Source organism: Corylus avellana, chromosome 5 (genome assembly GCF_965113065.1).
Source record: "Corylus avellana chromosome 5, dhCorAvel1.hap1.2, whole genome shotgun sequence".
Classification (NCBI taxonomy): domain Eukaryota; kingdom Viridiplantae; phylum Streptophyta; class Magnoliopsida; order Fagales; family Betulaceae; genus Corylus; species Corylus avellana.
Window position 1 is genome coordinate 1,125,900 of NC_142494.1, and position 22,248 is coordinate 1,148,147.

The 22,248-nt window shown below is 40.2% G+C and overlaps 5 protein-coding genes across 7 annotated transcripts; 3 read left to right on the plus strand and 2 right to left on the minus strand.

Annotated features, from left to right (window-relative positions):
- Nucleotides 1–2,437: 2,437 nt before the first annotated feature.
- On the minus strand, nt 2,438–2,803 carry LOC148585194 (uncharacterized). Its single transcript, XM_088516352.1, has one exon. The coding sequence runs from the start codon at nt 2,801–2,803 to the stop codon at nt 2,438–2,440; it is 366 nt and encodes a 121-aa protein (XP_088372478.1).
- Nucleotides 2,804–5,696: 2,893 nt separating this feature from the next.
- On the minus strand, nt 5,697–6,299 carry LOC148585195 (uncharacterized). Its single transcript, XM_088516353.1, has 2 exons — nt 6,203–6,299; nt 5,697–6,088 (listed from the first exon to the last, which is right to left on the minus strand). The coding sequence occupies exons 1-2, from the start codon at nt 6,297–6,299 to the stop codon at nt 5,697–5,699; spliced, it is 489 nt and encodes a 162-aa protein (XP_088372479.1).
- Nucleotides 6,300–8,746: 2,447 nt separating this feature from the next.
- Nucleotides 8,747–10,489, plus strand: LOC132182823 (DGCR14-like protein). The gene has a single exon (XM_059596173.2). It carries the CDS (start codon nt 8,893–8,895, stop codon nt 10,420–10,422), a length of 1,530 nt encoding a protein of 509 aa, XP_059452156.2. The 5' UTR covers nt 8,747–8,892; the 3' UTR covers nt 10,423–10,489.
- A 2,526-nt stretch (nt 10,490–13,015) lies between these two features.
- Nucleotides 13,016–16,864, plus strand: LOC132181503 (putative serine/threonine-protein kinase WNK11). 3 transcript variants are annotated; one of them, XM_059594756.2, is made up of 4 exons: nt 13,016–13,200; nt 14,458–14,961; nt 15,451–15,867; nt 16,499–16,864. In XM_059594756.2, exons 2-3 carry the CDS (start codon nt 14,458–14,460, stop codon nt 15,835–15,837), a joined length of 891 nt encoding a protein of 296 aa, XP_059450739.2. In that variant the 5' UTR covers nt 13,016–13,200; the 3' UTR covers nt 15,838–15,867; nt 16,499–16,864. The 3 variants fall into 3 exon arrangements, with proteins under 3 accessions (XP_059450739.2, XP_059450738.2, XP_059450737.2); XM_059594755.2 differs by having other exon boundaries at nt 16,533–16,864; XM_059594754.2 differs by lacking the exon at nt 16,499–16,864 and having other exon boundaries at nt 15,451–16,457.
- Nucleotides 16,865–19,443: 2,579 nt separating this feature from the next.
- Nucleotides 19,444–22,168, plus strand: LOC132183302 (Phototropic-responsive NPH3 family protein). The gene is made up of 4 exons (XM_059596707.2): nt 19,444–19,544; nt 19,648–19,717; nt 19,847–20,998; nt 21,426–22,168. Exons 1-4 carry the CDS (start codon nt 19,447–19,449, stop codon nt 22,116–22,118), a joined length of 2,013 nt encoding a protein of 670 aa, XP_059452690.2. The 5' UTR covers nt 19,444–19,446; the 3' UTR covers nt 22,119–22,168.
- The last annotated feature ends 80 nt before the right edge of the window (nt 22,169–22,248 follow it).

The following is a 22,248-nucleotide window of genomic DNA, read 5'->3' on the forward strand; positions in this document are numbered from 1 at the left end:
AGTACGACCGGACGTCGTCAAAATACATGACCCTCCCCTACTCCCAAAATTTTTTTTTGTTGAGTTAAATCGGGTTTCCCCTTCCCTTACCCCCGGAGATATTGCCGTCTCCTACTTTCCCCCAAACTTTCATTGGATTCCTGAACATCCTTCGAAAAATTTGGCTTATTATTCTGCTATCCTGAAACAAACAGGTTCTGTTTTCTTCAAGGTCATCCCTGATAAGATTAACCTCCAGAAAACAATTTACCACAGTGTTTATTTCAAGAGAATTATTTCGGAAAAAGAATGGGGTAATCACCCTTCTGATTCCAGGTCCCTTAACGGGTTTAACATCCCCTGTAATTATTATGATTACGTGGATGCCTTTTTCAAATTCCTGCTTCATCAAACCTCGAAATTTGAACATTCTTGGTTTGTCAGTTTTGATAAAGAATTTTCTGGTATTCTCCCTCTCTGGTTCTCCAGGTGGTGGAACCAATTTGGTTGTCTCCCTGATATTCTCCCCCTCCAACTTGTTGATGCCTTTCAAATTTTCAAAGGCCACTACAAGGTTGATTCCTATTGAGCAAAGTTTCCAACTGTGCTTCATTTTGTTAAAAAATTCAAGATTCCTTGGATTCTGAGATGACAATATCACCTCTCGGAAGACAAAATCCAAAGGCATTGGTATATCAAATGGTGGGATAAATACTCACAAAATGATTCCATTGTCCTTGAGGTTAAAAACATGGCTCGCGCTCCCAAGGCCCTTCCTGCCCCAAAGGCGTCTGCCCTGTCTAATTTGTTGATTCCTCCCAGTGCTTTCTCATCTCCAAAACGAGAAAAAGAAAGTTCCCCTGCTTCCCCCCATTCGGCTTCTTCAAGCTCTTCAAAGAAGAATTCTTCCAAGAAGAAAGAAATGATTGAAGCCTTGCTTGCTGCCCTGGATACTTTAGAAGATGATGAAGATGATTGAAGCCTTGCTTGCTGTCCAAACCATCTGCTGAGAAGCCCATCCAGGTTCCGCCATATTTTGAAGACTCACAAGACTACTACCCCTACCCAGGGGCTGAAGACATGTGAAGAATTGGGCCCCTAACGGTCCTCAAAGTTCAGCATTATCTAGCCCCACAAACGGCTAGTTTTCTCAGGTTTTCTCCTGAAGACTGGCTTCATGACGGCCAGTATTGTTCAGTTCGACAGAACTAGCCCGGACGGCTGGTTTCGAATTATTTGGTTCTCCTTGATCTCAGACGGATCACTGTTCATTTATACTTGGAGTTACTGTGCAAAATCACTGTTCACTTTTACTGTTCATGTCCGGACGACACGCGCAGGATTACTGTTCAGATGCACTGTTCACTCACTATTCAAGATTTGTCTGCCGACACTACAGTGCCGACAATCTACTGTTCCAGATTGATGCTTTCACTGTTCAGACTGGCGCCAGACGTGCCTTTACTGTTTACTTTTTACTGTTTGCTTCTGACCACATGGACGCGGCTCATGATTGTAATTTATTTTTTTTTTTAATTTTCTCAAGCCTATATAACGGGCTCCCCTCCCCCATTGTAAGGCAGAGGTTTTTTGAGAGGTTCCTTGAGACACTCTATCCTCCAGCCATTCTTCTTCTTCTCCTTCTTCTTGTCCTTACTTCAGTAAGTCCGAACGCTTACTCAAGCTTAGGTTTTTATCTGTATAATCTATAACGATTATCTGTTATCTATTTTCCTTATCAACTGTTTTATTTTCAGTTGTTTATTTTGATTATCAATTGTCATACCGCCATCTTGGTCGGTTCTACTGCTTTGATTTTCAACTGCTTATGTTCTGCATCTACTATCACCTCCCCTCATCCCCTGCATCTCTATGCATACTGCGCTTCCACCCCTCCCCCTCCTTATATATATATATATATATATATATATATATATATCTGTGTGTGTGTGTGTGTGTGTGTGTGTGTGTGTGTGTGTGTGTGTGACTATTGCATCTCATCCAATACTTGGGAAAACTTTAATAGTAACTTGACACAAATGTCAAGATAAGTAAGAAGTATTCTTTTTTTTTAGCAGAAGTCTTCTTTGGGCAGGAGAGTCCTGCTCGAACAAGAAGTCTCTCTCACAATTCCATGTTATTACATTTATTTATGCTCTTTGGTCTATCTTTGGGTAAAGAATAGTAGAGGATATGGAATGTGAACATTTGATTATCTTTTTTTTTTCTTTTTTGAAAAGAATCAATAGACTTTATCTCAAAAAAGACTTGAACAAAGATCTAGAGTGGAAAAAACACTCTAAGAAAAAAGAGCATGAAGCTCTAGGTTTACAATGTTAGAAACACAACTTGGGGCATCCTCAATCCAAATACGTTCAACAGTGAATGACGTTGCTTTATTTGCTAAACCATGTGTAGCCTGGTTGGCATCTCTCTTAACATGACAAATCTTCCAAGTTCAAAGAAATCCCAGAACTTCCTTTGTGTCCTCCACAATCTGTCCAAAAGGTCTCCAACAATCCTCTGACTCCGCAATTACTTTAACAACAATAAGGCATTCTCCTTCTAGAATGACATCATGGAAGCCCATTTCTCCACAAAATTCGGCTGCCCGAAGAGCTCCCCAAGCTTCGCCCGTGCCTGGTTCTTGAAACATCTGGATCATTTCGCTTTTTGCTGCACTAACCATTCCCTTGTGGTCCCTCACTATGACACCAACCCCCATCCTTTTATGCTTGGAATCAAAAGAGACATCCCAATTGACTTTATACAAACCAACCGGAGGTGGTGCCCAGTCTACTGTACTCCCACATACCCCATCCATAGCACTCCCATTCTATCCTTGTGATTCCGTAAATTGGAGCAAAAGAGCCTCACCTTCTTGGGCCAAAATTTTTGGATGCATAAAATCACCACCATGAACCACTGAATTTCTTCTAGCCCATAGCTTCTTGGACAAAATAGCGAAAAGATGTACCTCTTCCGTGCTACAACGGTTGATTTAGTGCTAAAAAACGTCCAGGAAACAAGAAGCACGAACAACACTTTTCTGGGGCTTCCCACGACAGGCCCCCCAGACGTCCATAGCAGATGGGCAATCCCAAAGGATGTGCAAAACTATTTCTCTCTCACTACCACAAAAGATGCACTTGTTTTCTTTCACGACACCCCTCCTCAATAAATTGTCCTTAGTAGGAAGTATATTTTTACACGCCCTCTACAGGAAAACTTTTGAGGAATTTGGGATCTGTGTGCTCCATAAAAACTTCCACAAAAATGAACACCCTAACTGAGTCGATCCCATTCCAGATTGCATCATTTTCCTCTCCATTTCCATATGGTATGCACTCCTAACAGTGAAAATTCCAGTTGGGGATGCTCTCCAAATCAGCTTATCTGGCCTCCCATACTTACTCCTTGGAATGTTGCAAATAATCTCATCTTCCTCCTCCTCGAATATTTCACTGATAAAAGCCCAGTTCCAGCCACCCATAGTTGACTCAAACAGTTCATTTACAGTAGCATCTTCGTTGAGAGTCATACATGGGGTTTGGATACAATGGGTGATTGGCATGAGGATCCACCTATCCTTCCAAATAGCCACAGATTTCCCGTCCCCAATATGCCAAAGTACCCCCTCCTTGAATAATTCTCTGGCCGCCATGATGCTTCTCCAAGCAAAAGAAGGCCTGCTTCCCAAATTGGCTTCTAGAAAAGACCCCTGGTGATAATATTTTCCTTTAATAATTTTTCCCACCAAACTATCCGGAGATTGAGACAACTGCAAGCATTGTTTGCCCAAAAGAGCCTTATTAAAAGAGATAAGGTCTCGAAAACCCATGCCACCTTGGGTTTTTTAGAGACCCATTTTCTCCCAACTCATCCACCGAATCCTCTTATCATTCTCCTTGTGTCCCCACTAGAAGCTCTGCATCATCGAGTTGAGCTCCTTACACAACTCCTTTGGGAGGAGGAACATACTCATGCTATAGGTTGGGATTGCTTGGACCACCACTTTTAGGATAACCTCCTTACCCGCCTGAGAGAGAAACTTGGTCTTCCAATCAAACACCCTTTTACAAACCCGGCCTTTAATACCTTAGAACTCCCGAATACGGGATTTGCCTACAAGAGCAGGTAGGCCCAAGTAAGTATCAAACCTCTGAGACTCCAAAACCCCTGCCAGTTGTATTATCCGCTCCCGAACCCCTTGCTCCGTATTACAACTAAAAAAGAGAGAGGTTTTCTCTTTATTTAGTTGTTGGCCTGAGCCTTGTTCATAGCAATCCAGGATTTCTAATACCTTTCGCCAATCTGCTTCAGTGGCTTTACAAAAAAGTAAACTGTCATCAGCAAAGAACAAATGATTTAACCGAGGACCCCTCAAAGATGTAGGAACCCCTGTGAGAATTCCCTCCGAAGCAATCTGATGAAGCTGTGAACTCAACACCTCAGCACTTAGTAGAAAAAGGTAAGGGGATAGGGGATCTCCTTGCCTCATTCCCCTAGAAGGCCGAATATCCCCCACTGGATTACCATTGACAATAATAGCATAACGAATAGAGGAAATACATGTCATAATAATATTGACCCACCTCCTATCAAAACCCATTTTAATCATGACATTTTCAAAAAAATACCATTCAACTCGGTCGTATGCCTTGTTCATATCGAGCTTAATAGCCATATAACCCACATTTCCCCACATACGACAATGCATCGTATGTAACGTTTCATAAGCAGCCAAAGTATTGTCCAAAACCAAACGCCCTGGAATAAAAGCGCTTTGATTTTGAGATATAATCATAGGGAGTATCAACTTTAAGCGATTAGCCAACACCTTAGACACAATCATATATAAAACATTTCAAAGACTTATGGGACGGAAATTAGATACCTTAGATGGATTATTCTTTTTTGGGATCAAAATATTGTATGTCTCATTCATTGTTTCATCAAAAATCCAGAATTAAGAAAGTCCAGTGCTGCAGCTCATACCTCATCCCCCACAATCTCCCAATTTTCCTGAAAAAAGCAAGCAGGTAGTCCCTCTGGTCCCAGGGATTTAAGTGGTGCCATTTGTTGCAAAGCCAGAAGCACTTCCTCAGATGTGAACTCCTGTAGCAGATTTTTGTTCATCTCCTGCGACACCCTACTTGTAATGTTCTGCAAACAGGTCTCCATGCCACTAGGGGTAGACAAAGTAAATATCTTCTGGAAATATCTTACAAAAACCCCTTCAATCTCATCTGGTGTCCGAAAATTGTTCCCTTTCTCATCCCAAATATTCGAAATCAAGTTCACCCTTCTCCTTTGGGAAGCACAGGCATGAAAAAATTTGGAATTCCTATGCCCAATTTTTTCCAGTGCTCCTTTGCTCTTTGCCGCCATTTCATCTCATCTTGTTTTAAAAGCGTGTCAACCTCCCCCTGCAAATCCCGAATAGCACTCTGGTTCCCTGGCCCCTCCTGTTCTTGTAACTCTAGAATTTCAGTTGTCTTCTTTGAAATAAGCCCATCCATGAGGTCCTTATTAACTTTCTGCCATCTAAGGAGATTTTTTTGGCACTTTGCAATATTTGTTTTCACCCTCGCCCACATGTCTTCATGTTGAAACTTCTTTTTCCATACTTGTCTTACAACCTCCTTAGTTTTGTCATTCTTGCTCCACATGGCCTCAAACCTGAACCCCATTCTTTTCCTCCTATAATTTTGTATCTACTTCTTGAAAGAGGCCAACAATGGAGTATGGTCGGAACACTGGGCTGCCAGCACTTCAACCAGGTGCACGGGAAAAATTTCACACCATTCCGGGGTGGTAGTGGCTCTATCCAGTCGTTCTTTTATGAAGTGTTCTCCATCCCTGTAATTACACCAAGTAAATCGTGCCCCTGAGTAACCCAAATCTTGTAAACGACAAGCTTCCAAGGTATTATTAAAATTATTCATCTGCCAGCGAGGCCTACGGGCATCCCCAGACTTTTTTGAGTCCTCCATTATCTCATTAAAATCACCCACGCACAGCCATGCAAGGGGATTAAGAGAACATAGAAAACGAAGAAGGCTCCACGACTCTTTCCTTTTGCCAGGTACAGGATTGCCGTAAAAACCTGTGAAACAACACACTTGGTCATTTGAATCCAAGCACACCATGACATTAATATGCCGTTGACTGTAATTTTTTATTTCCACTGAAACCTCATTGTTCCAAAATAAAGCCAGACCTCCACTACATCCAATACTGTCAACCACAAACATACTACTATACCCAGTTTTGACACGAATATTCTCCATACGATGAGCAAGCAGTTTGTCTTCCATGACGAAAACGAAATTGGGTCGTTTTTCCTTCACCAGCTGGCAAAGGTCCCGAACTGCCCGGAGGGTTCCCAAGCCCCCGCCAGTTCCAGCTCAAGATACTCATTGGGTCCGGCGGGGTTGTTCCATAGCCGCTGCCGAAACCACCACCCCCAAAACATTTCCATCTTCATTCCATTTGCCTTTTTTCTGATTAGAAGAACTGTCTTCTGCTTCCACCAGTGCTTCCGCCTTACGAACTCCAGCAAGTCTGACTGTAGCAGCCCCCTCCTTTTTTTTCCCCGTCCCTTGCCTGGCCCTCTTATTCCATGAAGTAACGGGTTTTTTCGTTTGAGCTTGGGGTGATAACGCATGGAAAACCGACCCTGACATTATCTTCTCCGTGCACACGCTAGGTGATACTTTCTTCCCCAGTTGGCCCCCACGTAACCCCCATTGCTTGTCTAAAGAAGGACTTGCCACCTCACGTACCTGCATGGGTGGGGAGTGGGGACTCATTAATACCCAATATATTCTCCCTTCCTTTCTCCTGCATAGAAATCTCACACGAAACTTTCCCTTTATTTTCCTCCACGTCAATTCTCCTTCCAGGGGACACATAAATCCCCGAAAATGCTTAATTTCCCTCCTTAGCAAAATTTCCTTTAAAAACCTCTTTCTCCCCAAAAGGAAAAAAACTGACCCCCAAAGATATTTCCATAATGGTTGAAAGCGTAACTGACGGAATTACCATCGATTTCGCCTTAAGAATCTCCACTTGGTTTGCAATTATTGTTGTGTCTAGCTTCAAGCGCCTCCCTGTCACAGCCATCATTCCTCTATCGGGGAGGTGCTTCTGTCTCCGATGACTCTCCTCCCATATGCCCTCGATCCCTATCTTGATGACGGCTTGGTGATCATGCTCGCAACTACTACCCAAATTGCAAGTCCGAGTCGTCGCCATGCATCCTTCTTCTTCCACCTTCTGGGCAGCCGTAGCTTCCAAGGCTAATAACACCGCAGCCAAAACAGAATCGAGGAATCCGTTCGTACTGGAACGCGATCCAAATTGATCGGTCTCTAACTTTCAACATTCGCCCCCTGACAAGGGGTTTTGCCACATTTACTTTGATTTTTACACTCAGAAACTCACCCCATCCCATTCCCTCATCGTTCGTGTCAATTTCCTCCACTTCTCCGACAGTAGAACCCAGTTTCTGGCCCACCGCTCTACTCATACAGGCTAACAACAAATTGTACATCTGGACCCATAAAGCTATGTTCTCAAAATCAATACTGGCTGGTGAGGAAAACCCATCAAAATCTTCAATAGCAAAGAGGTTCCCATCGACGACCCAAGGCCGACCCTGTAGAACCAATGACTTGTCCCCCACATTCTCAAACTCCAGAAGGAACAAATTCTCTCCCATCACCTTAAAAGAGAGTTCCCCTTTTAGTTTCCATCTTCTCATCAGCATACCCCTTACCGTGTTTTTTGCAATAACACAATCAACAATCAGCCTTCCCACCAAGCAATTCTATCCCTTCACAACTCCTTCCAGCACCTCCTTTTGCACCACCACATCACTACCTTTTGCCTCCGAAAGTCGTAATCTACTTCACAACTTGGATAATTCCTCTGTTGTGCCCCCCATAATCTTCTTTTTTTTTGAAAGAATTGTATGTGTCTATATTATAAATGGATCATTGACCAGGCAATTGCTCTGTCAATACAATGTCTCGAATACAAGGGGGACCCTCTTCCAACCATACAATATCATTGGCTTGTGTAAGAGCCAATTTATTCGCCTCACGATTCACATGCTCTACTTTCCACTTAGGGATAGCATTAAGACCAAGTCTAACATCATCAAACAAATGGCCTAAGAGGCTATGATTTTGGCCCTCATCTTGAATGGCATTTGTTATTTGCTTAGCATCCCCTTCCACAATCAGTTGTTGCACTCTTTGTTCCTGGCCAGAAATGACACCAAAGTAGACATCCAGTACCTCTGCAGCTGTTGGTTCCCACGTTCCCACCCTCATAATACTCTTAGTGATCCAGTGCCCCCCATAATCTTCAGCTTCAAACAAACGACAAATATTGTTCTCCGATTGAATCCTTCACGACCTTTGCAAATCTGAAGAGAGTTTTCTCCTCCTTTATGTTTTGCGAGAAACCCTAGAGAGCCTTTTTTTGTGAACCTTTGATTATCTCTTCCTTACAAATTTTTTTTTTTTTTTAAATAATGATTTTCATCCCAAACTGTGAAAAAGATTTATTATTTTCTGAAAAATATTCTAATAAGGTTTTGATGAACGGGTTAAAAAATAGGAAACTCGGGTTTGGGTTAGGGACGGTTTAACCGTTTAATTGGCCAAAATTTACAAGCGGCCTTCAGGCTTCAGCCTCGGGACAACAACTATAAATTCCTAAAACTACAGGGACATAACTGCAACGTACACAAATCTTTATCTTTCGCAAGAAAACTCTTCGACGTCCCCTTCGTCGAAATCAGTTCCCACCCAAACCCTAACTCCCTTTCTATTTTGCTCTCAGAAACCCCAAATCTCGATTCCTCTTTCATCAATCGAAACCTAACCCTAATTCTTCAATATGCTTCTCTCTCCTGGCCAATCTCCGCGCCACCTCTCATCCCCTTCACCATCCACAATTTCCGATAATACCCTCCAAAATCGAAATTCGGATTCAACCACCACCAGAAACCCTAAGAGCCAAAACCCCAAGGTACTAGACGAGGACAGTTATGTGGCGGCGATCGAGAAGATCATCGAGCGGGACTTTTTCCCAGACATCTCGAAGCTCCGGGACCGGCTCGACTGGCTCGAGGCGATCAAGACCGGAGACCCGGTCCAAATTCGAGACGCCCAGTTGAAGATCATGGAGCGCCGTGGCGGAAAGGTAAATATTCCCAACCCCGAGGGCAAAACTCACACACCTGGTTCCACTTTCGGACGAAATTTCACTCCTTTCGATGAATTCGATGCTAAAACCCCGAAAACCGCGATGAATTTTAGCGCTTCCGGTGGGGAATTATCCGGTGGTGGCGGGAATGGAAACGGTGAGGTCGACGCGTCGATGTCGTTAGACGAGTTCTTTAGGCGGTATACGAGCGAGGACAACTATAGTTTTTCGAAGATTGTAGAGAAAGTTAATAGGAAGAGGAAAGAGAGATATGAGTATTTGTTAGAAGGTGAAAAGGAAGAAGATGTTGAGTCAATTGAGGGTGGTGTGAAGAGGGAGAGGATTAGTACTGATGGGTATGGTACTTCAGACCAACCGGTGAGTACATTGGAAGGGTGGAAGTATTCAGCGAAGAATTTGTTGATGTATCATCCCTCGGATAGAGGTGAGGCCCCATTGACGGAGGAGGAAATGGCAGTTAGGTTAAAGGGTCTAACAAAGGAAATCAGTCGTGCCAATACAAGGTTTCATGGTAAAATGATGGATTCTAGGCCAAAAGAGGACGGGAAGGTTGAGGTTCTTTATACACCGGTCGCAGGGGGGACTCCAATGCCAGTGTTTGATAGGGATGGGGATAAATTGAAGAAGTATGATTTGGATGATTTGAGGAAGACTCCAAATCCATTTTATGTGGAGTCAGGGAAGAAAGCGGAGAATGGGTATAGTTTTATTAGGACTCCCTCGCCTGCACCTGGGGTTGATGAGTCGCCATTTATTACGTGGGGTGAAATTGAAGGGACCCCATTGAGGTTGGAGCCTGAGGATACGCCGATTGATATTGGGGGTAGTGGTGAGGGGCCTCATTATAAGGTTCCACGAGCACCTGTTAGGGATGAGAAGGCTCACTCGCTGTCGAGGGAGGCTGCACGCAAGCTGAGGGAGAGGTCAAAGATGTTTCTGAAGCCTCCACTTCCGTCCCCTGTTAGAGGAGGAAGTGCTAGTCCAAGTGTGCGGACACTTTCTCCTGCTGCCCAGAAATTTGTAAGGAATGCAATTGCAAAGTCTTCCTCTACTGTTGATGAAACTCTTCGGGCCAGTTATCGAGGTGCAAGCCCTGGTTTGGCCACTCCTAAAAGTGGAAGGAGCATTTCAAGGTTTGGTCCAGATGGGAGTATGGATTCCAGATCACCTTCTGTAAGAGAGGGTTCTAATCCCCCTTAGTTATTTTTAATTGTTTTGTGTAATATTTTGATACTTTCAAGCAATAAAAGGCTGTTTTATGACTGTAGCTTAATTGCTTTTGTTGTTTGGAATTGTTCCTAGTTGAATTTTTTTTTCTATGTTCATTAAGTTGGTGAATATAATGAATGGAACCAATATTCAATGGATTGCCAATGTCCCACTTGCTTTATCTTGTAAAGCTTAACACGAAGACCATGAGTTTTTTTTTCTTCTTCCTACAATTGCTTTGTTGTATGGAAATTTGGGAAGGGTTTTCTCCCCTACCTCTTAAATCTTCTGCTTGTTTATGAGATATTTGTTTTTTCAGAATTGAGGACATGTGAACAGTGCTTTTTAAGGCTGTCTTGCCCCTTTTGATGACCTAGTTACAATGGCAACAGTGTATTGCTTAGGATGCGAAGTTGTGTTGGCGGATGCGAGATAAGGACGTGCTATGGCTGGGGAGAGGAAAGGTTCTTTTTTTAGGGTACTCCTAGGAACAGATCCAGTGAAGACGGGGTGGGGCCTGTAGGCCTGTAGCTCATACGATTAGCTAGGGCTGTTAGAGGAACTAAATAGGGAGCTCAAGGAAAGGAGCAGTTCCTGGAATCATTCTCCTGTGCCCTAGCTGAGCCTTGTTGCTTAGCAGGGCTTGTGGATCTTTGGCTTGATACTGGATGCCATGCTACCAGACTTACTGGTCATCCTTGTTCATTTTGCCAAGGCGAAGAATTAATAAATCTCTTTCTGTCGCTTCTTGGTGCCTTCAGAATTGCCCTGCATTCCTGCCTTCAGGCTTCAGGCGGGATGCTGTGGTAGCTGCTGGCTGCTATTTGCTGAATGCCTTGCTTTCCCAACAGCTTGTGGAGACAACTACTAGTAAGATTCATGACTGGAGGCTGGAGCTATATATATATGAGTTTTCTGTTATTACTAATCCTTCTCTTCTTTCTAGGCCTGGACTAGTACTTCCTTATCTCTGCTGCAATGCAAGCTGCAAACAGGTGTGTCTGCACCCCACCGAGTGGACTGATTTCACTGCTATAAATTCGACTTTAGTGCCATATTATGGTGCATTAGGCTGGATGTTGGGAGTCTGTGTCTTTGGGTTTATGATCTCTCCAAGTATGCCACAGTTTTCTTTTCTTTTTTTTTTTTTTACTGCATCTTGAGATGAAAATTTTAGTTTAGCCTGGAGTACATCTGTAATGAGCAGGATCTTGGTAATGTTGGAAACTTGTGCTGCCAGGTATATAAGCTTGTCTGCTAAGTTTTTTATATTCATAATGGGTCTAAACTTTGGTGCGACTTGATGCTTGCGTCTAAATGTTGTCTCTTCCATTTTATATATTTTCTGTTTGTCTTCTGAATTGTTATGTGGAATGCACATATTCACTAAATTTCTCTTTTAAAGGTGATCAGGGGCAAATCTCCTTCGTCACATGAATAGGATCCTCTCCGTTTCAATGAAATGAATTGTATTTCTTTTTGTAGTCATGATTTAAAATTGATGCATTTAAAGATGTAAATAATGTGAAATCATGTATTCTATTAAATGCACTAACATGAAATGAAAAGAATCTTGTCCTTGTTGGAGAGGCAGAAACAGTGACTTCCTCTAATGGTCTGGCATTAATGGCAAGCCTCAGCCCCCTCACCTGCAGTCATGAATAAGATGGTTTTAGAAGGCCATCCTGAGATATGTTGTTCTGATTCTGGCACGGGTATTACATGAACTTTTTGTTGAATGATCAGTCTGCCCAACCATCCCGACCTGCAAACTGACCCTCGGACTTGATGGGGTTCTCAGATTTTTTCGAGAAACCAGAGAAAGTAATGAGCTTTTTGATAATATCACATTATCACAGGCTTCATATGCAATGGATGGCATCTTTTGTGTGTTGGCTTTTGCTGCAACCAAAAAGACATACCATATCTCAGATTCGGGCCTTAAAGTAGACTTCTGATTGCTTTCTAACAATACCAAATGAATAAAGTTTTTCTTTAAGCTGGACTATATAAAATTTTCGACACGTAGAATTTTGTTTATTTTCTTTTCATGATTAACGGTAATTATATAGCAAACCTTTTGGATCTTAGTCATTGGCAAAGAACAGTGAATCACCATTCTAAGGTCGAATCATGGGTTGAAATTGAATCCTTGTTTGCTTATCAAATTCTAAAAAGAAAAAAAAAAAACAGAAATTAATAGGATAGGCTTGGATTTCACTTTAGGAGTCAATTTCAATGGAAACGGGAACTCATACTTTAGACTAAGCAAAAAAAAGAAAAAGAAAAAGGAAATTTTAATCTTAAAAACACATCCTTTTAACGTATTATATTATATAATCTTTTTCTAATTAAATAATTGAGATTTTGTTATATTACCATTGATCATGTTTTTTTTTATCATGTTTTAAAGACGAAATCCTCTAAGAATCACATGCTCTGTCAAAAGATGGCATGCTGGAATGGATAGAATTGGAGGTTAGAATCCGTGTTAGAAGAACTTTGTCTTAATTTATTTAATTTAAAAATAATCATCCCAGGAGGCGACATGTATAAATACCGCCGCCCCACTCTGTCATTTCCCATTTCCAGTTCCTACTGCTGTGTTTTGTTTCTTCACGAACTCTCTCTCTCTCTCTCTCTCTCCCTCTCTCTCTCCCTCTCTCCGTTCCCCTCACGCAAAAACCTTCCTCTACCTCCCTCACCTTTATTTCTCTCTCTCTCTCTCTCTCAAGCGTTTCACAGACTCTCCAGCTTCGCGATCTCAAGGTACTCTCCCTCTCTCTCTCTCTCTCTGTGCTTACACCTCTATGTGTTTATGTCCGTACGTAACGTGAATTGCGTCCATTTGTATGTATATCTGAACCTACATTTGAATTCTGAAAACCCTAGCTTCGTTGCGTTCTTTATTTTTGCATTCTCAATCGGATCATGCATTTAGCTTGCTTTTTGTACGATCGGAGCTTCAATCTGAGCCGTTGTTCTCGATCTTGAACTTTCGGTATAGTTGATCGTATTTCACATGCTTATTTGTGCATAATTTTCTGCTTGTGGACGTGTTTTTGGATTTTTTTTTCAATTAAGAAAGATTACAAGAATTTGAATTTACCTGGAATGTCCAATTTATAAAAGATGTAATATTTAAAACAGTCCTATTTATCAATTTTTTTTTTTATTTTACTTTACTGTTTTTGATAATATTATTTGGAGTTTGAAAATATGCATTCAGATTGATTGGAGCTTTGTCATGAAGCTGGAATTTTGTTACATTTTTTGCCACTATCTGGTGTTATTATTAGAATTTAGGATTGTGATTCTTTGTGTTCTGGTTTGGTTGCAATCTGAGCTGTTGTTCTCGATCTTGAAGTTTCGGTATGGTTTATTGTATTTCACATTCTTATTTGTGCATAATTTGCTGCTTGTGGATGTGTTTTTGGACTTTTTTCAATTAAGAAAGATTACAAAAATTTGAATGTACCTGGTTCGCAAAATGAATTTTGCATTTTTTTTTTTAATGTCCAATTTATAAAAGACGTAATACTTAATTTATCAACTTTTTTAATTTTATTCTACTGTTTTCGATTATTTATGGATTATTTAGAGTTTGAAACTGTGCATTCAGATTGATTGGAGATTTGTTATTAAAGTGGAATTTTGTTACTTTTTGCAATTATCTGGTGTTATCATTAGAATTTAGAATTGTGATTCTTTGTGTTCTAGTAGTTTGGGTTCACAAATACGATTGGGAATTTCATAGTTTAAACCCTAGGTTTGTGATTAGTGATTACTATATTTTCTTTTTGCCATTATTTATTTATTTATTTTTTGTAAACTTTTGCCACGATTGAATAGTTGGCATTGTGTTTTGGATCATTAGTTGTGAATTTCTCACGTTGAAATGGATTAAAAGTTTGATGTTTGGAATGAAATTGGTTGTGCTACCACTCGAAATTTTAGACCTCAAATTTTATGGAAAGGCGGTGTTTTACCTTGCTCTAACCCAATTCTATATGTTAATCTTTGAAGATGCCTGCTGAGAGTCCGACTGGGTCTGACCGTGAGGCTGAACCGTTTGTTGAGGTTGATCCAACTGGACGATTTGGGCGGTACAGTGATCTGCTTGGCTGTGGTGCTGTGAAGAAGGTTTACAGGGCTTTTGATCAGGAGGAAGGTATAGAGGTGGCCTGGAATCAGGTTAGGTTGAGGAAATTCAGTGAGGATCCGGTACTCATCAATCGGCTTCATTCAGAGGTTAAGCTGTTGCGGACATTGAAGAACAAATATATCATTGTCTGTTACAGTGTTTGGAAGGATAATGAGCGTAACACATTGAACTTCATTACTGAGGTGTGCACATCTGGAAACCTGAGGGATTACAGGAAGAAGCATCGCCACGTTTCCATTAAGGCCTTGAAGAAGTGGTCAAAGCAGTTGCTTGAGGGATTGAAGTATCTGCATACCCATGAGCCATGCATTATTCACAGAGATCTCAATTGTAGTAACATCTTCATCAATGGAAACGTTGGCCAGGTAATTAGTCATTTTAAATCTAAAGAAATTGGTTTTTCATTTAATGAGGATAAATTGATTTTTCTAGATTCTTGAATTTTTCTTTTTCAATCAATTCAAAATTTCATAGATTATTGAGGTTATTCTTCTGTTGTTTGGAGTTTAGTTGAATATATGTAGCACTAGAAGGTAAGTTATTTACAGCCAAATGATTCTCCGATGGTAGTGTCTTTCAACCATTTGATTGCCAAGTAGCTTATAAACACTGGATGATCGGCTCTGAATACCAGATGATTGGTTGGATATGCCTGCTGATCAGGTGTAGATTACTTCAGGATCTGAATTTCCTGGGTTGATACAGAGCCTTGGAGTTCAACAGCAGTTCCTCAATTTATGTGCCAAAAAGAATTATCTATTGGGGTTACATATTATCCCCAATTGATATATAGTATTTTCTGTTGGACATTTTATTGATTTGTGACCCTGAAGCCTTGTGACTTCTCCATATAGGTGAAAATTGGTGATCTGGGGTTGGCAGCAATAGTAGGAAAGAGCCATGCAGCGCATTCAATTATTGGGACACCAGAGTACATGGCACCAGAGCTGTATGAGGAAGACTACACTGAGATGGTTGACATATACTCCTTTGGAATGTGCTTGCTTGAGATGGTGACAATGGAGATCCCATATAGCGAATGTGACAGTGTTGCCAAGATATACAAGAAGGTGACAACTGGAGTAAAGCCCCAAGCCTTGAACAAGGTGATGGATCCAGAAGTGGAGGCATTCATTGAAAAGTGCATAGCCCAGCCAAGGGCAAGACCTTCAGCGTCTGATCTTCTCAATGACCCTTTTTTTTCTGAAGTCAACGAAGAAGAGAGTGGGCTGTCTGTTTGATGGCTTTTTGAGTGAACTACATGCTTAGAGGTAGCCCTTAACTTCCGTTTTTTTCCTCTCTGACCAATCTAATGATTGATGGGTTTCATATGAAGATTATGCCTACAACTACCAATAACTCTCTCTCTCTTTCTCTCTTCTTGACATGTCGCGGAAACTTTTTTTTTTTTTTAAGAGGAAGAAACCTTTTATGTACATAAATTGTAGACTGAGGAAATAATGACAGTACTGTCTAGTCCAGTTCATTTGTCGATCTGTGTAATTTGATTCTTTTGTTAATCAATTCGACTGCTAGATAATATCTCCAATTGGTTTTTCTCAAGTAGTACTATACTCTTTGCCCTCTATGGCAATGATGTGGAGGAGATGCACCGCTACGAGAAAGACCTATTCAACTCTAGAGACTCAAAGATCCCTAACAATTTTTTGTTGGGTTTGTAGTAATTCGTACAAAAAAAAGGTGATAGAATCCCTATGGGACCCACCTACCTTAGAAGGTGGGTGGGCTGCCCCAAAATTTGTTAAGACAGGTGGGCTTTATAGGAACTCAGAACTCTCTCACATTTGCTACTCAAATTACTAGCAATTCGAACAATAAAATTGTTAAGAATCTCTATCTACTAATTAGTGCTTACTACTTCATTTTTCCTTTTTCTCGCAGAGAGGTGAAGTAGTTCAATATAACTTGTTTTCAGGTTTTGAATGTCTTCGCACTCTAAGGGGCCTGCATTTCTCTTTGAGGAGGATCTTTCAGCAAGTCTCTCTACCCCTTAGGCAGGTGGTGCATACAATGCATACATTTGTTGTACGTAGTAAGAATTCTTTCTTCGATGCTATTGAATGCTGTTTTGTGATGTTATTCAGGATCCCCATGATTCAAGCTTTTGGCTGCTCTTGTATTTCACTAGCAAAAAAAAGGGAATTCTTGCTTGGAATCTGCCCAATCTTGCTAGTGTAGACCTCCTTAAGTAGGTCGAAGCCAACCATTCTCTTTCACTTAAATCCCCATTTCTAAATTGAATTGAAGATATGACACCGAACAAAATAGTTTATCCTCATTTCTAAATTGAATTGAAGATATGACACCAAACAAAATAGTTTTGAGAGCGTATGACAGTAAATAGAAATAAAAATTTGAAGGCTAGAAAGGGAATTCAAAAAGAAAGAAAATAACAACTAGGGGAGAAAACAAACCTAATCACCCTAAAGAAAACATTAAATAACTTTGAAAGAATGAAATCTGATTAATACTCAAAACTGAATTTAAAAATAACTCGAACCGTATTTTCATATCAAAGTACGCTACCATGCTATAATGGACACAATGTTTGGGCAATGTTATTTAGCACCAATCTTTTGTGTGTAGACTGTAGAGTAGCTCTCTTGCATAGTTGCATTTAATGGTATGATTAACCAGGATCCTCTTCATTTTAAATGAAATAAAAATGATTCATTTTATAGTCTATATTAAATTTTACATATGTAATAGAGTATATATTTACCACATTGTAAATAAACTGTTACGTTATTTAAAATTTTTAATAATGTGACATCATGTACATTATTAGATACAACAAAACAAAATCTTGACCTTAAAATAAATCTCTTCGTTTCAATGAAAAGAACAATTGGGAGCAACTTGTGAAGGTCATAATGGAGCTAGTTGGTGCCTAAGTCACTGAGAAAGCAACCTAAAAAGCTCTTGGAATTCTCAAATCACTGTGTGCTTGACTTTTTAGATTAAACAAAGGTGTATGGGTTGATTGAGATCAAAGCATTAATTGCTGAGGTTTTAGATTAAAGTAGGTGAATTGCTTGATTGAGATCAAAGAATTAATCCCTTCCAGGTTGAGGAATAAAATAAATATCTGCAACTTTGAAGGAATGTGTGGTGATTCTATTATCTTGAGAGATCTGGCAGCAACACATGGCATTAGAATTTTATATACAATAGAAACCACCCCCAATGAATGCAAATTAGTAGTTAATCTACAAATCGTTGAAACCCTAAGGCCTAAACAATTCATACCTATATGCATGTGTACGTAAAGGACAAAGTTTTTGTTTAAATTAGGTTAAAGTAGTTTTTTTTTTTTTTTTTTTTTTTTAGTCTATTAAATTAACATGTATTTAAAATGCTGGAAATTCTCACATGCATTTTAAACTAAGCACGTGAGAATCACATGCATTTTGGACACATGTTAATTTAATAGATTAGAATTCCTCTAACTCAGTTTGAAGAAAAACTTTGTTCATATGTAAATCACTGACAGACAGTTTTCTTCCAAACTGAATTTGAGAAATTTTTTTTAATCTAGTCTATTAAACTGATGTGTCTAAAATATATATGATTCTCACATGCATTTTTAAAATGTATGCGAAAATCACATAAATTATATGAAGAATGTATGTGAGAAATACGTACATTTTGAACATATTAATTTAATAGACTGCATTAGAAAAAATTATTTGTTATTGTTATATTATGTAATTCTATAACATTAAAAAAAAAAAAAGCAATTATCGGGATTGAGGGTTGTTGGTTGAAAGCAAGCAAAGACCCCTTCTTTCAAAGAGCCCGAAATTCAGAAGCCGTGCCGTGTTGGTTGTTAGCATGCGCTACAAAGCTTCATCCGCACTTCATCTCCACGTTTGTCATATTTTATTTTATTTATTTATTTTTTTTTTCTCAATCATTTTCTGTCTTTCATTCTTCTTCTTTGCTATTTCCGAATACACCCTTTTCATTTTTTTTCAATATCTTCCCAAACTCCATGACTATTCCATAAAAGCACCATTATAATACGAGTAATTATGTGGTAGTTCCAATCAACTCTTAAATTAATCATTGTTAAAGAAAAAAAAAAAAACCCCGCCAAAGATGACTGATTTTTAGATAGATGGGTTGCCTGGAGAAACGCTTGATACCCATATCAGAGAAGATAATACTGATAATGACTAAACCGGAGTTGCCGTAGAGGAGAACACCAATATGGCGATATGTCATGGGATTCTTACACGTGAAAATTTTGAACATTAGAGCCGATGAAAGGTAAAATGGTCGGTCCAGAGTAAACATAACCCATTTAGGACGCCAAATGAATTTCATTGTAAGATCAGACTGACCAATCAGATGGTCAAGATCCTACGGCTCACATGAATTACGTACGACCTTTTGCATACAAAGCTTGTAGTGCAAGGCACCATATTTTGCTGACCGAGGCCAAGGTATAGAGTAGCACAAGAATTCAACTTTCCACCACTCGAGAACGTTTTTGAAGCCTTAAAACTTGGGAATCGAGTTTCACTCGTGTGCATTTGACTCTGACTCCATAAAGAAATGCACGAATGTGTATAGAGACAAGCAGATCAAGCCACCTCTTTTTCCTCTTCCCATTCTATTTTATTCTCACTGGTTTTCTGAATTCTAGAAGCTCCAGTACTGTTTACCTCGATTCTCGAGACGGGTTTCTAGCATTTATGGCCATTGACAGAGAGACGGATTCAGAAGAATGTGTTCATGCTTGTGGTGAAAATCAACTGTGAGAGCTTTCTCAAGTTTTACTTGCAGTCAATAATAGTTTGAAAGCACTTATATGAGCTCTATTAATGGAAGTTATGAGCTCGAAAGATAGTTCATCAGTGGCCTCAAGTCCTTTCTCTTCACCTAACATTGGGGCCTTGCTCAAGATCAAGATTATTTCATGGTAAGATTATTGACCAAAAAATGATTTATTTGTATGTCTTACTGTCTTAGCATGCCTTGCAAATGTTCTGAATTCCTGATGTTTGGGTGGATCTTTGTCTCAGGAGCCAAGAGACCGGCTTGCCCGTTTCGGTTCATGTTCGAGTTGGTGATAGAATATTCAACCTGCACAAGGTATGAGAAATGGTGAAGAATTTTGAACAAGATTACATATGCACGAAGTGTGAAAGCAAGGACTTAATTTTGTAGCACCAAATCTTTTGAGTAGCTTATCTTTAAGTTCTCTTCTTGGTTATTTTGCAGTACCCACTGTCTTCAAAGAGTGGATACTTCAAGAAAAGATTAGATGACTCAACTGATCTGGAGCTACCACAAGGTTTTCCTGGAGGGCCAGATACCTTTGAGATGATTGCATTATTTGTCTATGGTTCCTCCACATTAGTTGACCCTTTTAATGTAGCAGCACTTCGATGTGCAGCAGAGTTTCTTGAGATGACAGAAGATTACTGCTCCAGTAACCTCTGCGAGCGGTTCGATCTCTACCTGAACCAAGTGGTTCTGCAAAGTTGGGATGACACCCTAATTGTACTCCAGAAGAGCCAAGCATTGCTTCCCTGGTCTGAGGAGTTGCTAATAGTGAGCCGCTGCATCGAGTCTCTTGCCTTCATGGCTTGCATGGAGATCCTTGACCCAGAGAGGAGACGGGACCGGCCGGTGGTCACACTGGAGGCATTGGCTAGCCAAGCTTGGAACTGTGAAACAGTGAAGGAGATAGTGAGCCAGGACCTCTGGATCAAGGATCTGATTGCTTTACCATTTGAATTCTTCAAAAGAATAATAGGATCTCTGAGAAGACAAGGTATGAAAGAAAAATATGTAAGTCCCATCATTGTTTTCTATGCAAACAAATGGGTAGTCTCCAAGAAGACACGCCAATTTTGGGAGAACTCTGCTGAGAAAATTGGGGATGATGACACAAATAGCAAAGTTGCAGCAATCCTTCAAGGGATACTTGACCTGCTGCCCATGGGGGGGAAAGCTGGTAGACTGATTCCTGTTGGGTTTTACTTTGCATTGCTTTCTAGATCCCTTGAAGTTGGTTTGAGAAGTGATCATAAGGTCAAGTTGCAGGATCAGATTGCATCTATGTTGCAATTTGCTCAAGTGGAAGATTTTATCCTCCCAAAAATGGGAACGGGTTCGATTTCTTCTGGCATCGAGTTGGTCACAATGGAGAGCATAATTTCAACATATGTTTCATCTAACTTGGACACAAACCATACTCCTTCAGCAAGAATCTCAGTTGTTGCAGAATTATGGGATGTATATCTCTCCCATATAGTGCCTGATCCAGACATGGGGCCTGAAAGATTCATGGAACTCGTTGAAAGAGTACCGAACTCCTGCAGACACAGCCATGATCAACTCTACAGAGCAATGAACACCTTCCTACAGGTAAGCTTTCACAACTCCAGCATTTGGCCAAGATGTAACTTCATCTGATTGGATCAATTTCAAATCAAACACATGTCAAAGGCAGCTTGCTGATTTATGCTTAGATGAATATCCTGCAGCCACTGACTGATACATTTCGTGAATTAACCTAGCAATTGAAACAAAATTTTGAAACTTTTAGATTACACTGAAAAACAACAAAAAAATATGAAGTCTTTAACAACTCATAACATGTATGAATACAAGAAAAAGATTGAGTAAAGCTTGATTCTTAGGTTATAAACTCAGCCGACCTAGCCTCAATCTCTCTTCTCATACTGCCAAATAAAAAATCTGGTCAGTGAGGAACAGACCGTTCTTGTATTGGACCAATGCAAACTTACACCTTACTCTAATCTACTCTGACCTACACATTTCTATTCTTCAGGCACACCCAAGTATACCACAAGAAGAGAAGGGAGCAGTATGCAAGTATCTCAACTGTCAAAAATTATCTCAAGAGGCATGTATTGACGCTGTTCAAAATGAGTTGATGCCTCTACGTTTGATTGTCCAGGCACTTTTTGTTCAGCAACTTAGCACACACCAGGCTTTCAGAGATTGCTCAGACTCGTTTAGGTATGCACACTGTGGAGAGTTCTCTGGAAGCCTCTCGAGCTCTAGGTATCCAAACTCCAAAAGCCAGAATCTAGGAGAGAGTCCATATACAGAAGGAGCACAGCCAGGCAGAAGACCCTTGAGCTTTTTGTTACAAAAAGACATTAGTCCTGAGTTCTCAAGAAATGAATATGAGTCGACAAGCTTGAGAATTCAGAATCTTGAACAAGAGCTCATGTCCTTGAAAAGGAGCCTTCAATTGCAGAACATTTCAAAGACAACAGAACCAATTTCAACCAAAAAACAGAGCATGCTGAAACCATATGGTATGGAAAGTAGATCTCTAAGCAAAAAGAAAAACCCTCTAGGACAAGTGACAGGTTGCATTGGTTCGGTGAATTTTGCGTCACAAAGAAAGTATGCCAGTCGAATACTGAAGATTTTCCACTGGATGACCTTGTTTGGAAGTAGGAAACAGAAGAGAAAGTCAGGTGCTCATGGCCTACAGTCGAAGCCAATGTAGCAGAATAACTTTTTTGCATAAGATGTACAAAAATCAAACTGGTAATGCAAAACCAGATTATATATGAAGGGCTAAATAATTGCTACTTTCTGGATCTATTTGGGTAAAAGGAAAAAAGATGTCCACTAAG

Bases quoted from the DNA above. Each gene is read 5' to 3' on its own strand.
- LOC132181503 (XM_059594756.2), top strand. From the start codon at position 14,458: ATGCCTGCTGAGAGTCCGACTGGGTCTGACCGTGAGGCTGAACCGTTT. The intron at 14,962-15,450 runs GTAATTAGTCAT...TTCTCCATATAG, and splicing joins TCAATGGAAACGTTGGCCAG to GTGAAAATTGGTGATCTGGG.
- LOC132182823 (XM_059596173.2), top strand. From the start codon at position 8,893: ATGCTTCTCTCTCCTGGCCAATCTCCGCGCCACCTCTCATCCCCTTCA.
- LOC148585194 (XM_088516352.1), bottom strand. From the start codon at position 2,803: ATGGATGGGGTATGTGGGAGTACAGTAGACTGGGCACCACCTCCGGTT.
- LOC148585195 (XM_088516353.1), bottom strand. From the start codon at position 6,299: ATGGAAGACAAACTGCTTGCTCATCGTATGGAGAATATTCGTGTCAAA. The intron at 6,089-6,202 runs GTCTGGCTTTAT...GTTGTTTCACAG, and splicing joins CAGTATTGGATGTAGTGGAG to GTTTTTACGGCAATCCTGTA.
- LOC132183302 (XM_059596707.2), top strand. From the start codon at position 19,447: ATGGAAGTTATGAGCTCGAAAGATAGTTCATCAGTGGCCTCAAGTCCT. The intron at 19,718-19,846 runs GTATGAGAAATG...GTTATTTTGCAG, and splicing joins GAATATTCAACCTGCACAAG to TACCCACTGTCTTCAAAGAG. The intron at 20,999-21,425 runs GTAAGCTTTCAC...TCTATTCTTCAG, and splicing joins CAATGAACACCTTCCTACAG to GCACACCCAAGTATACCACA.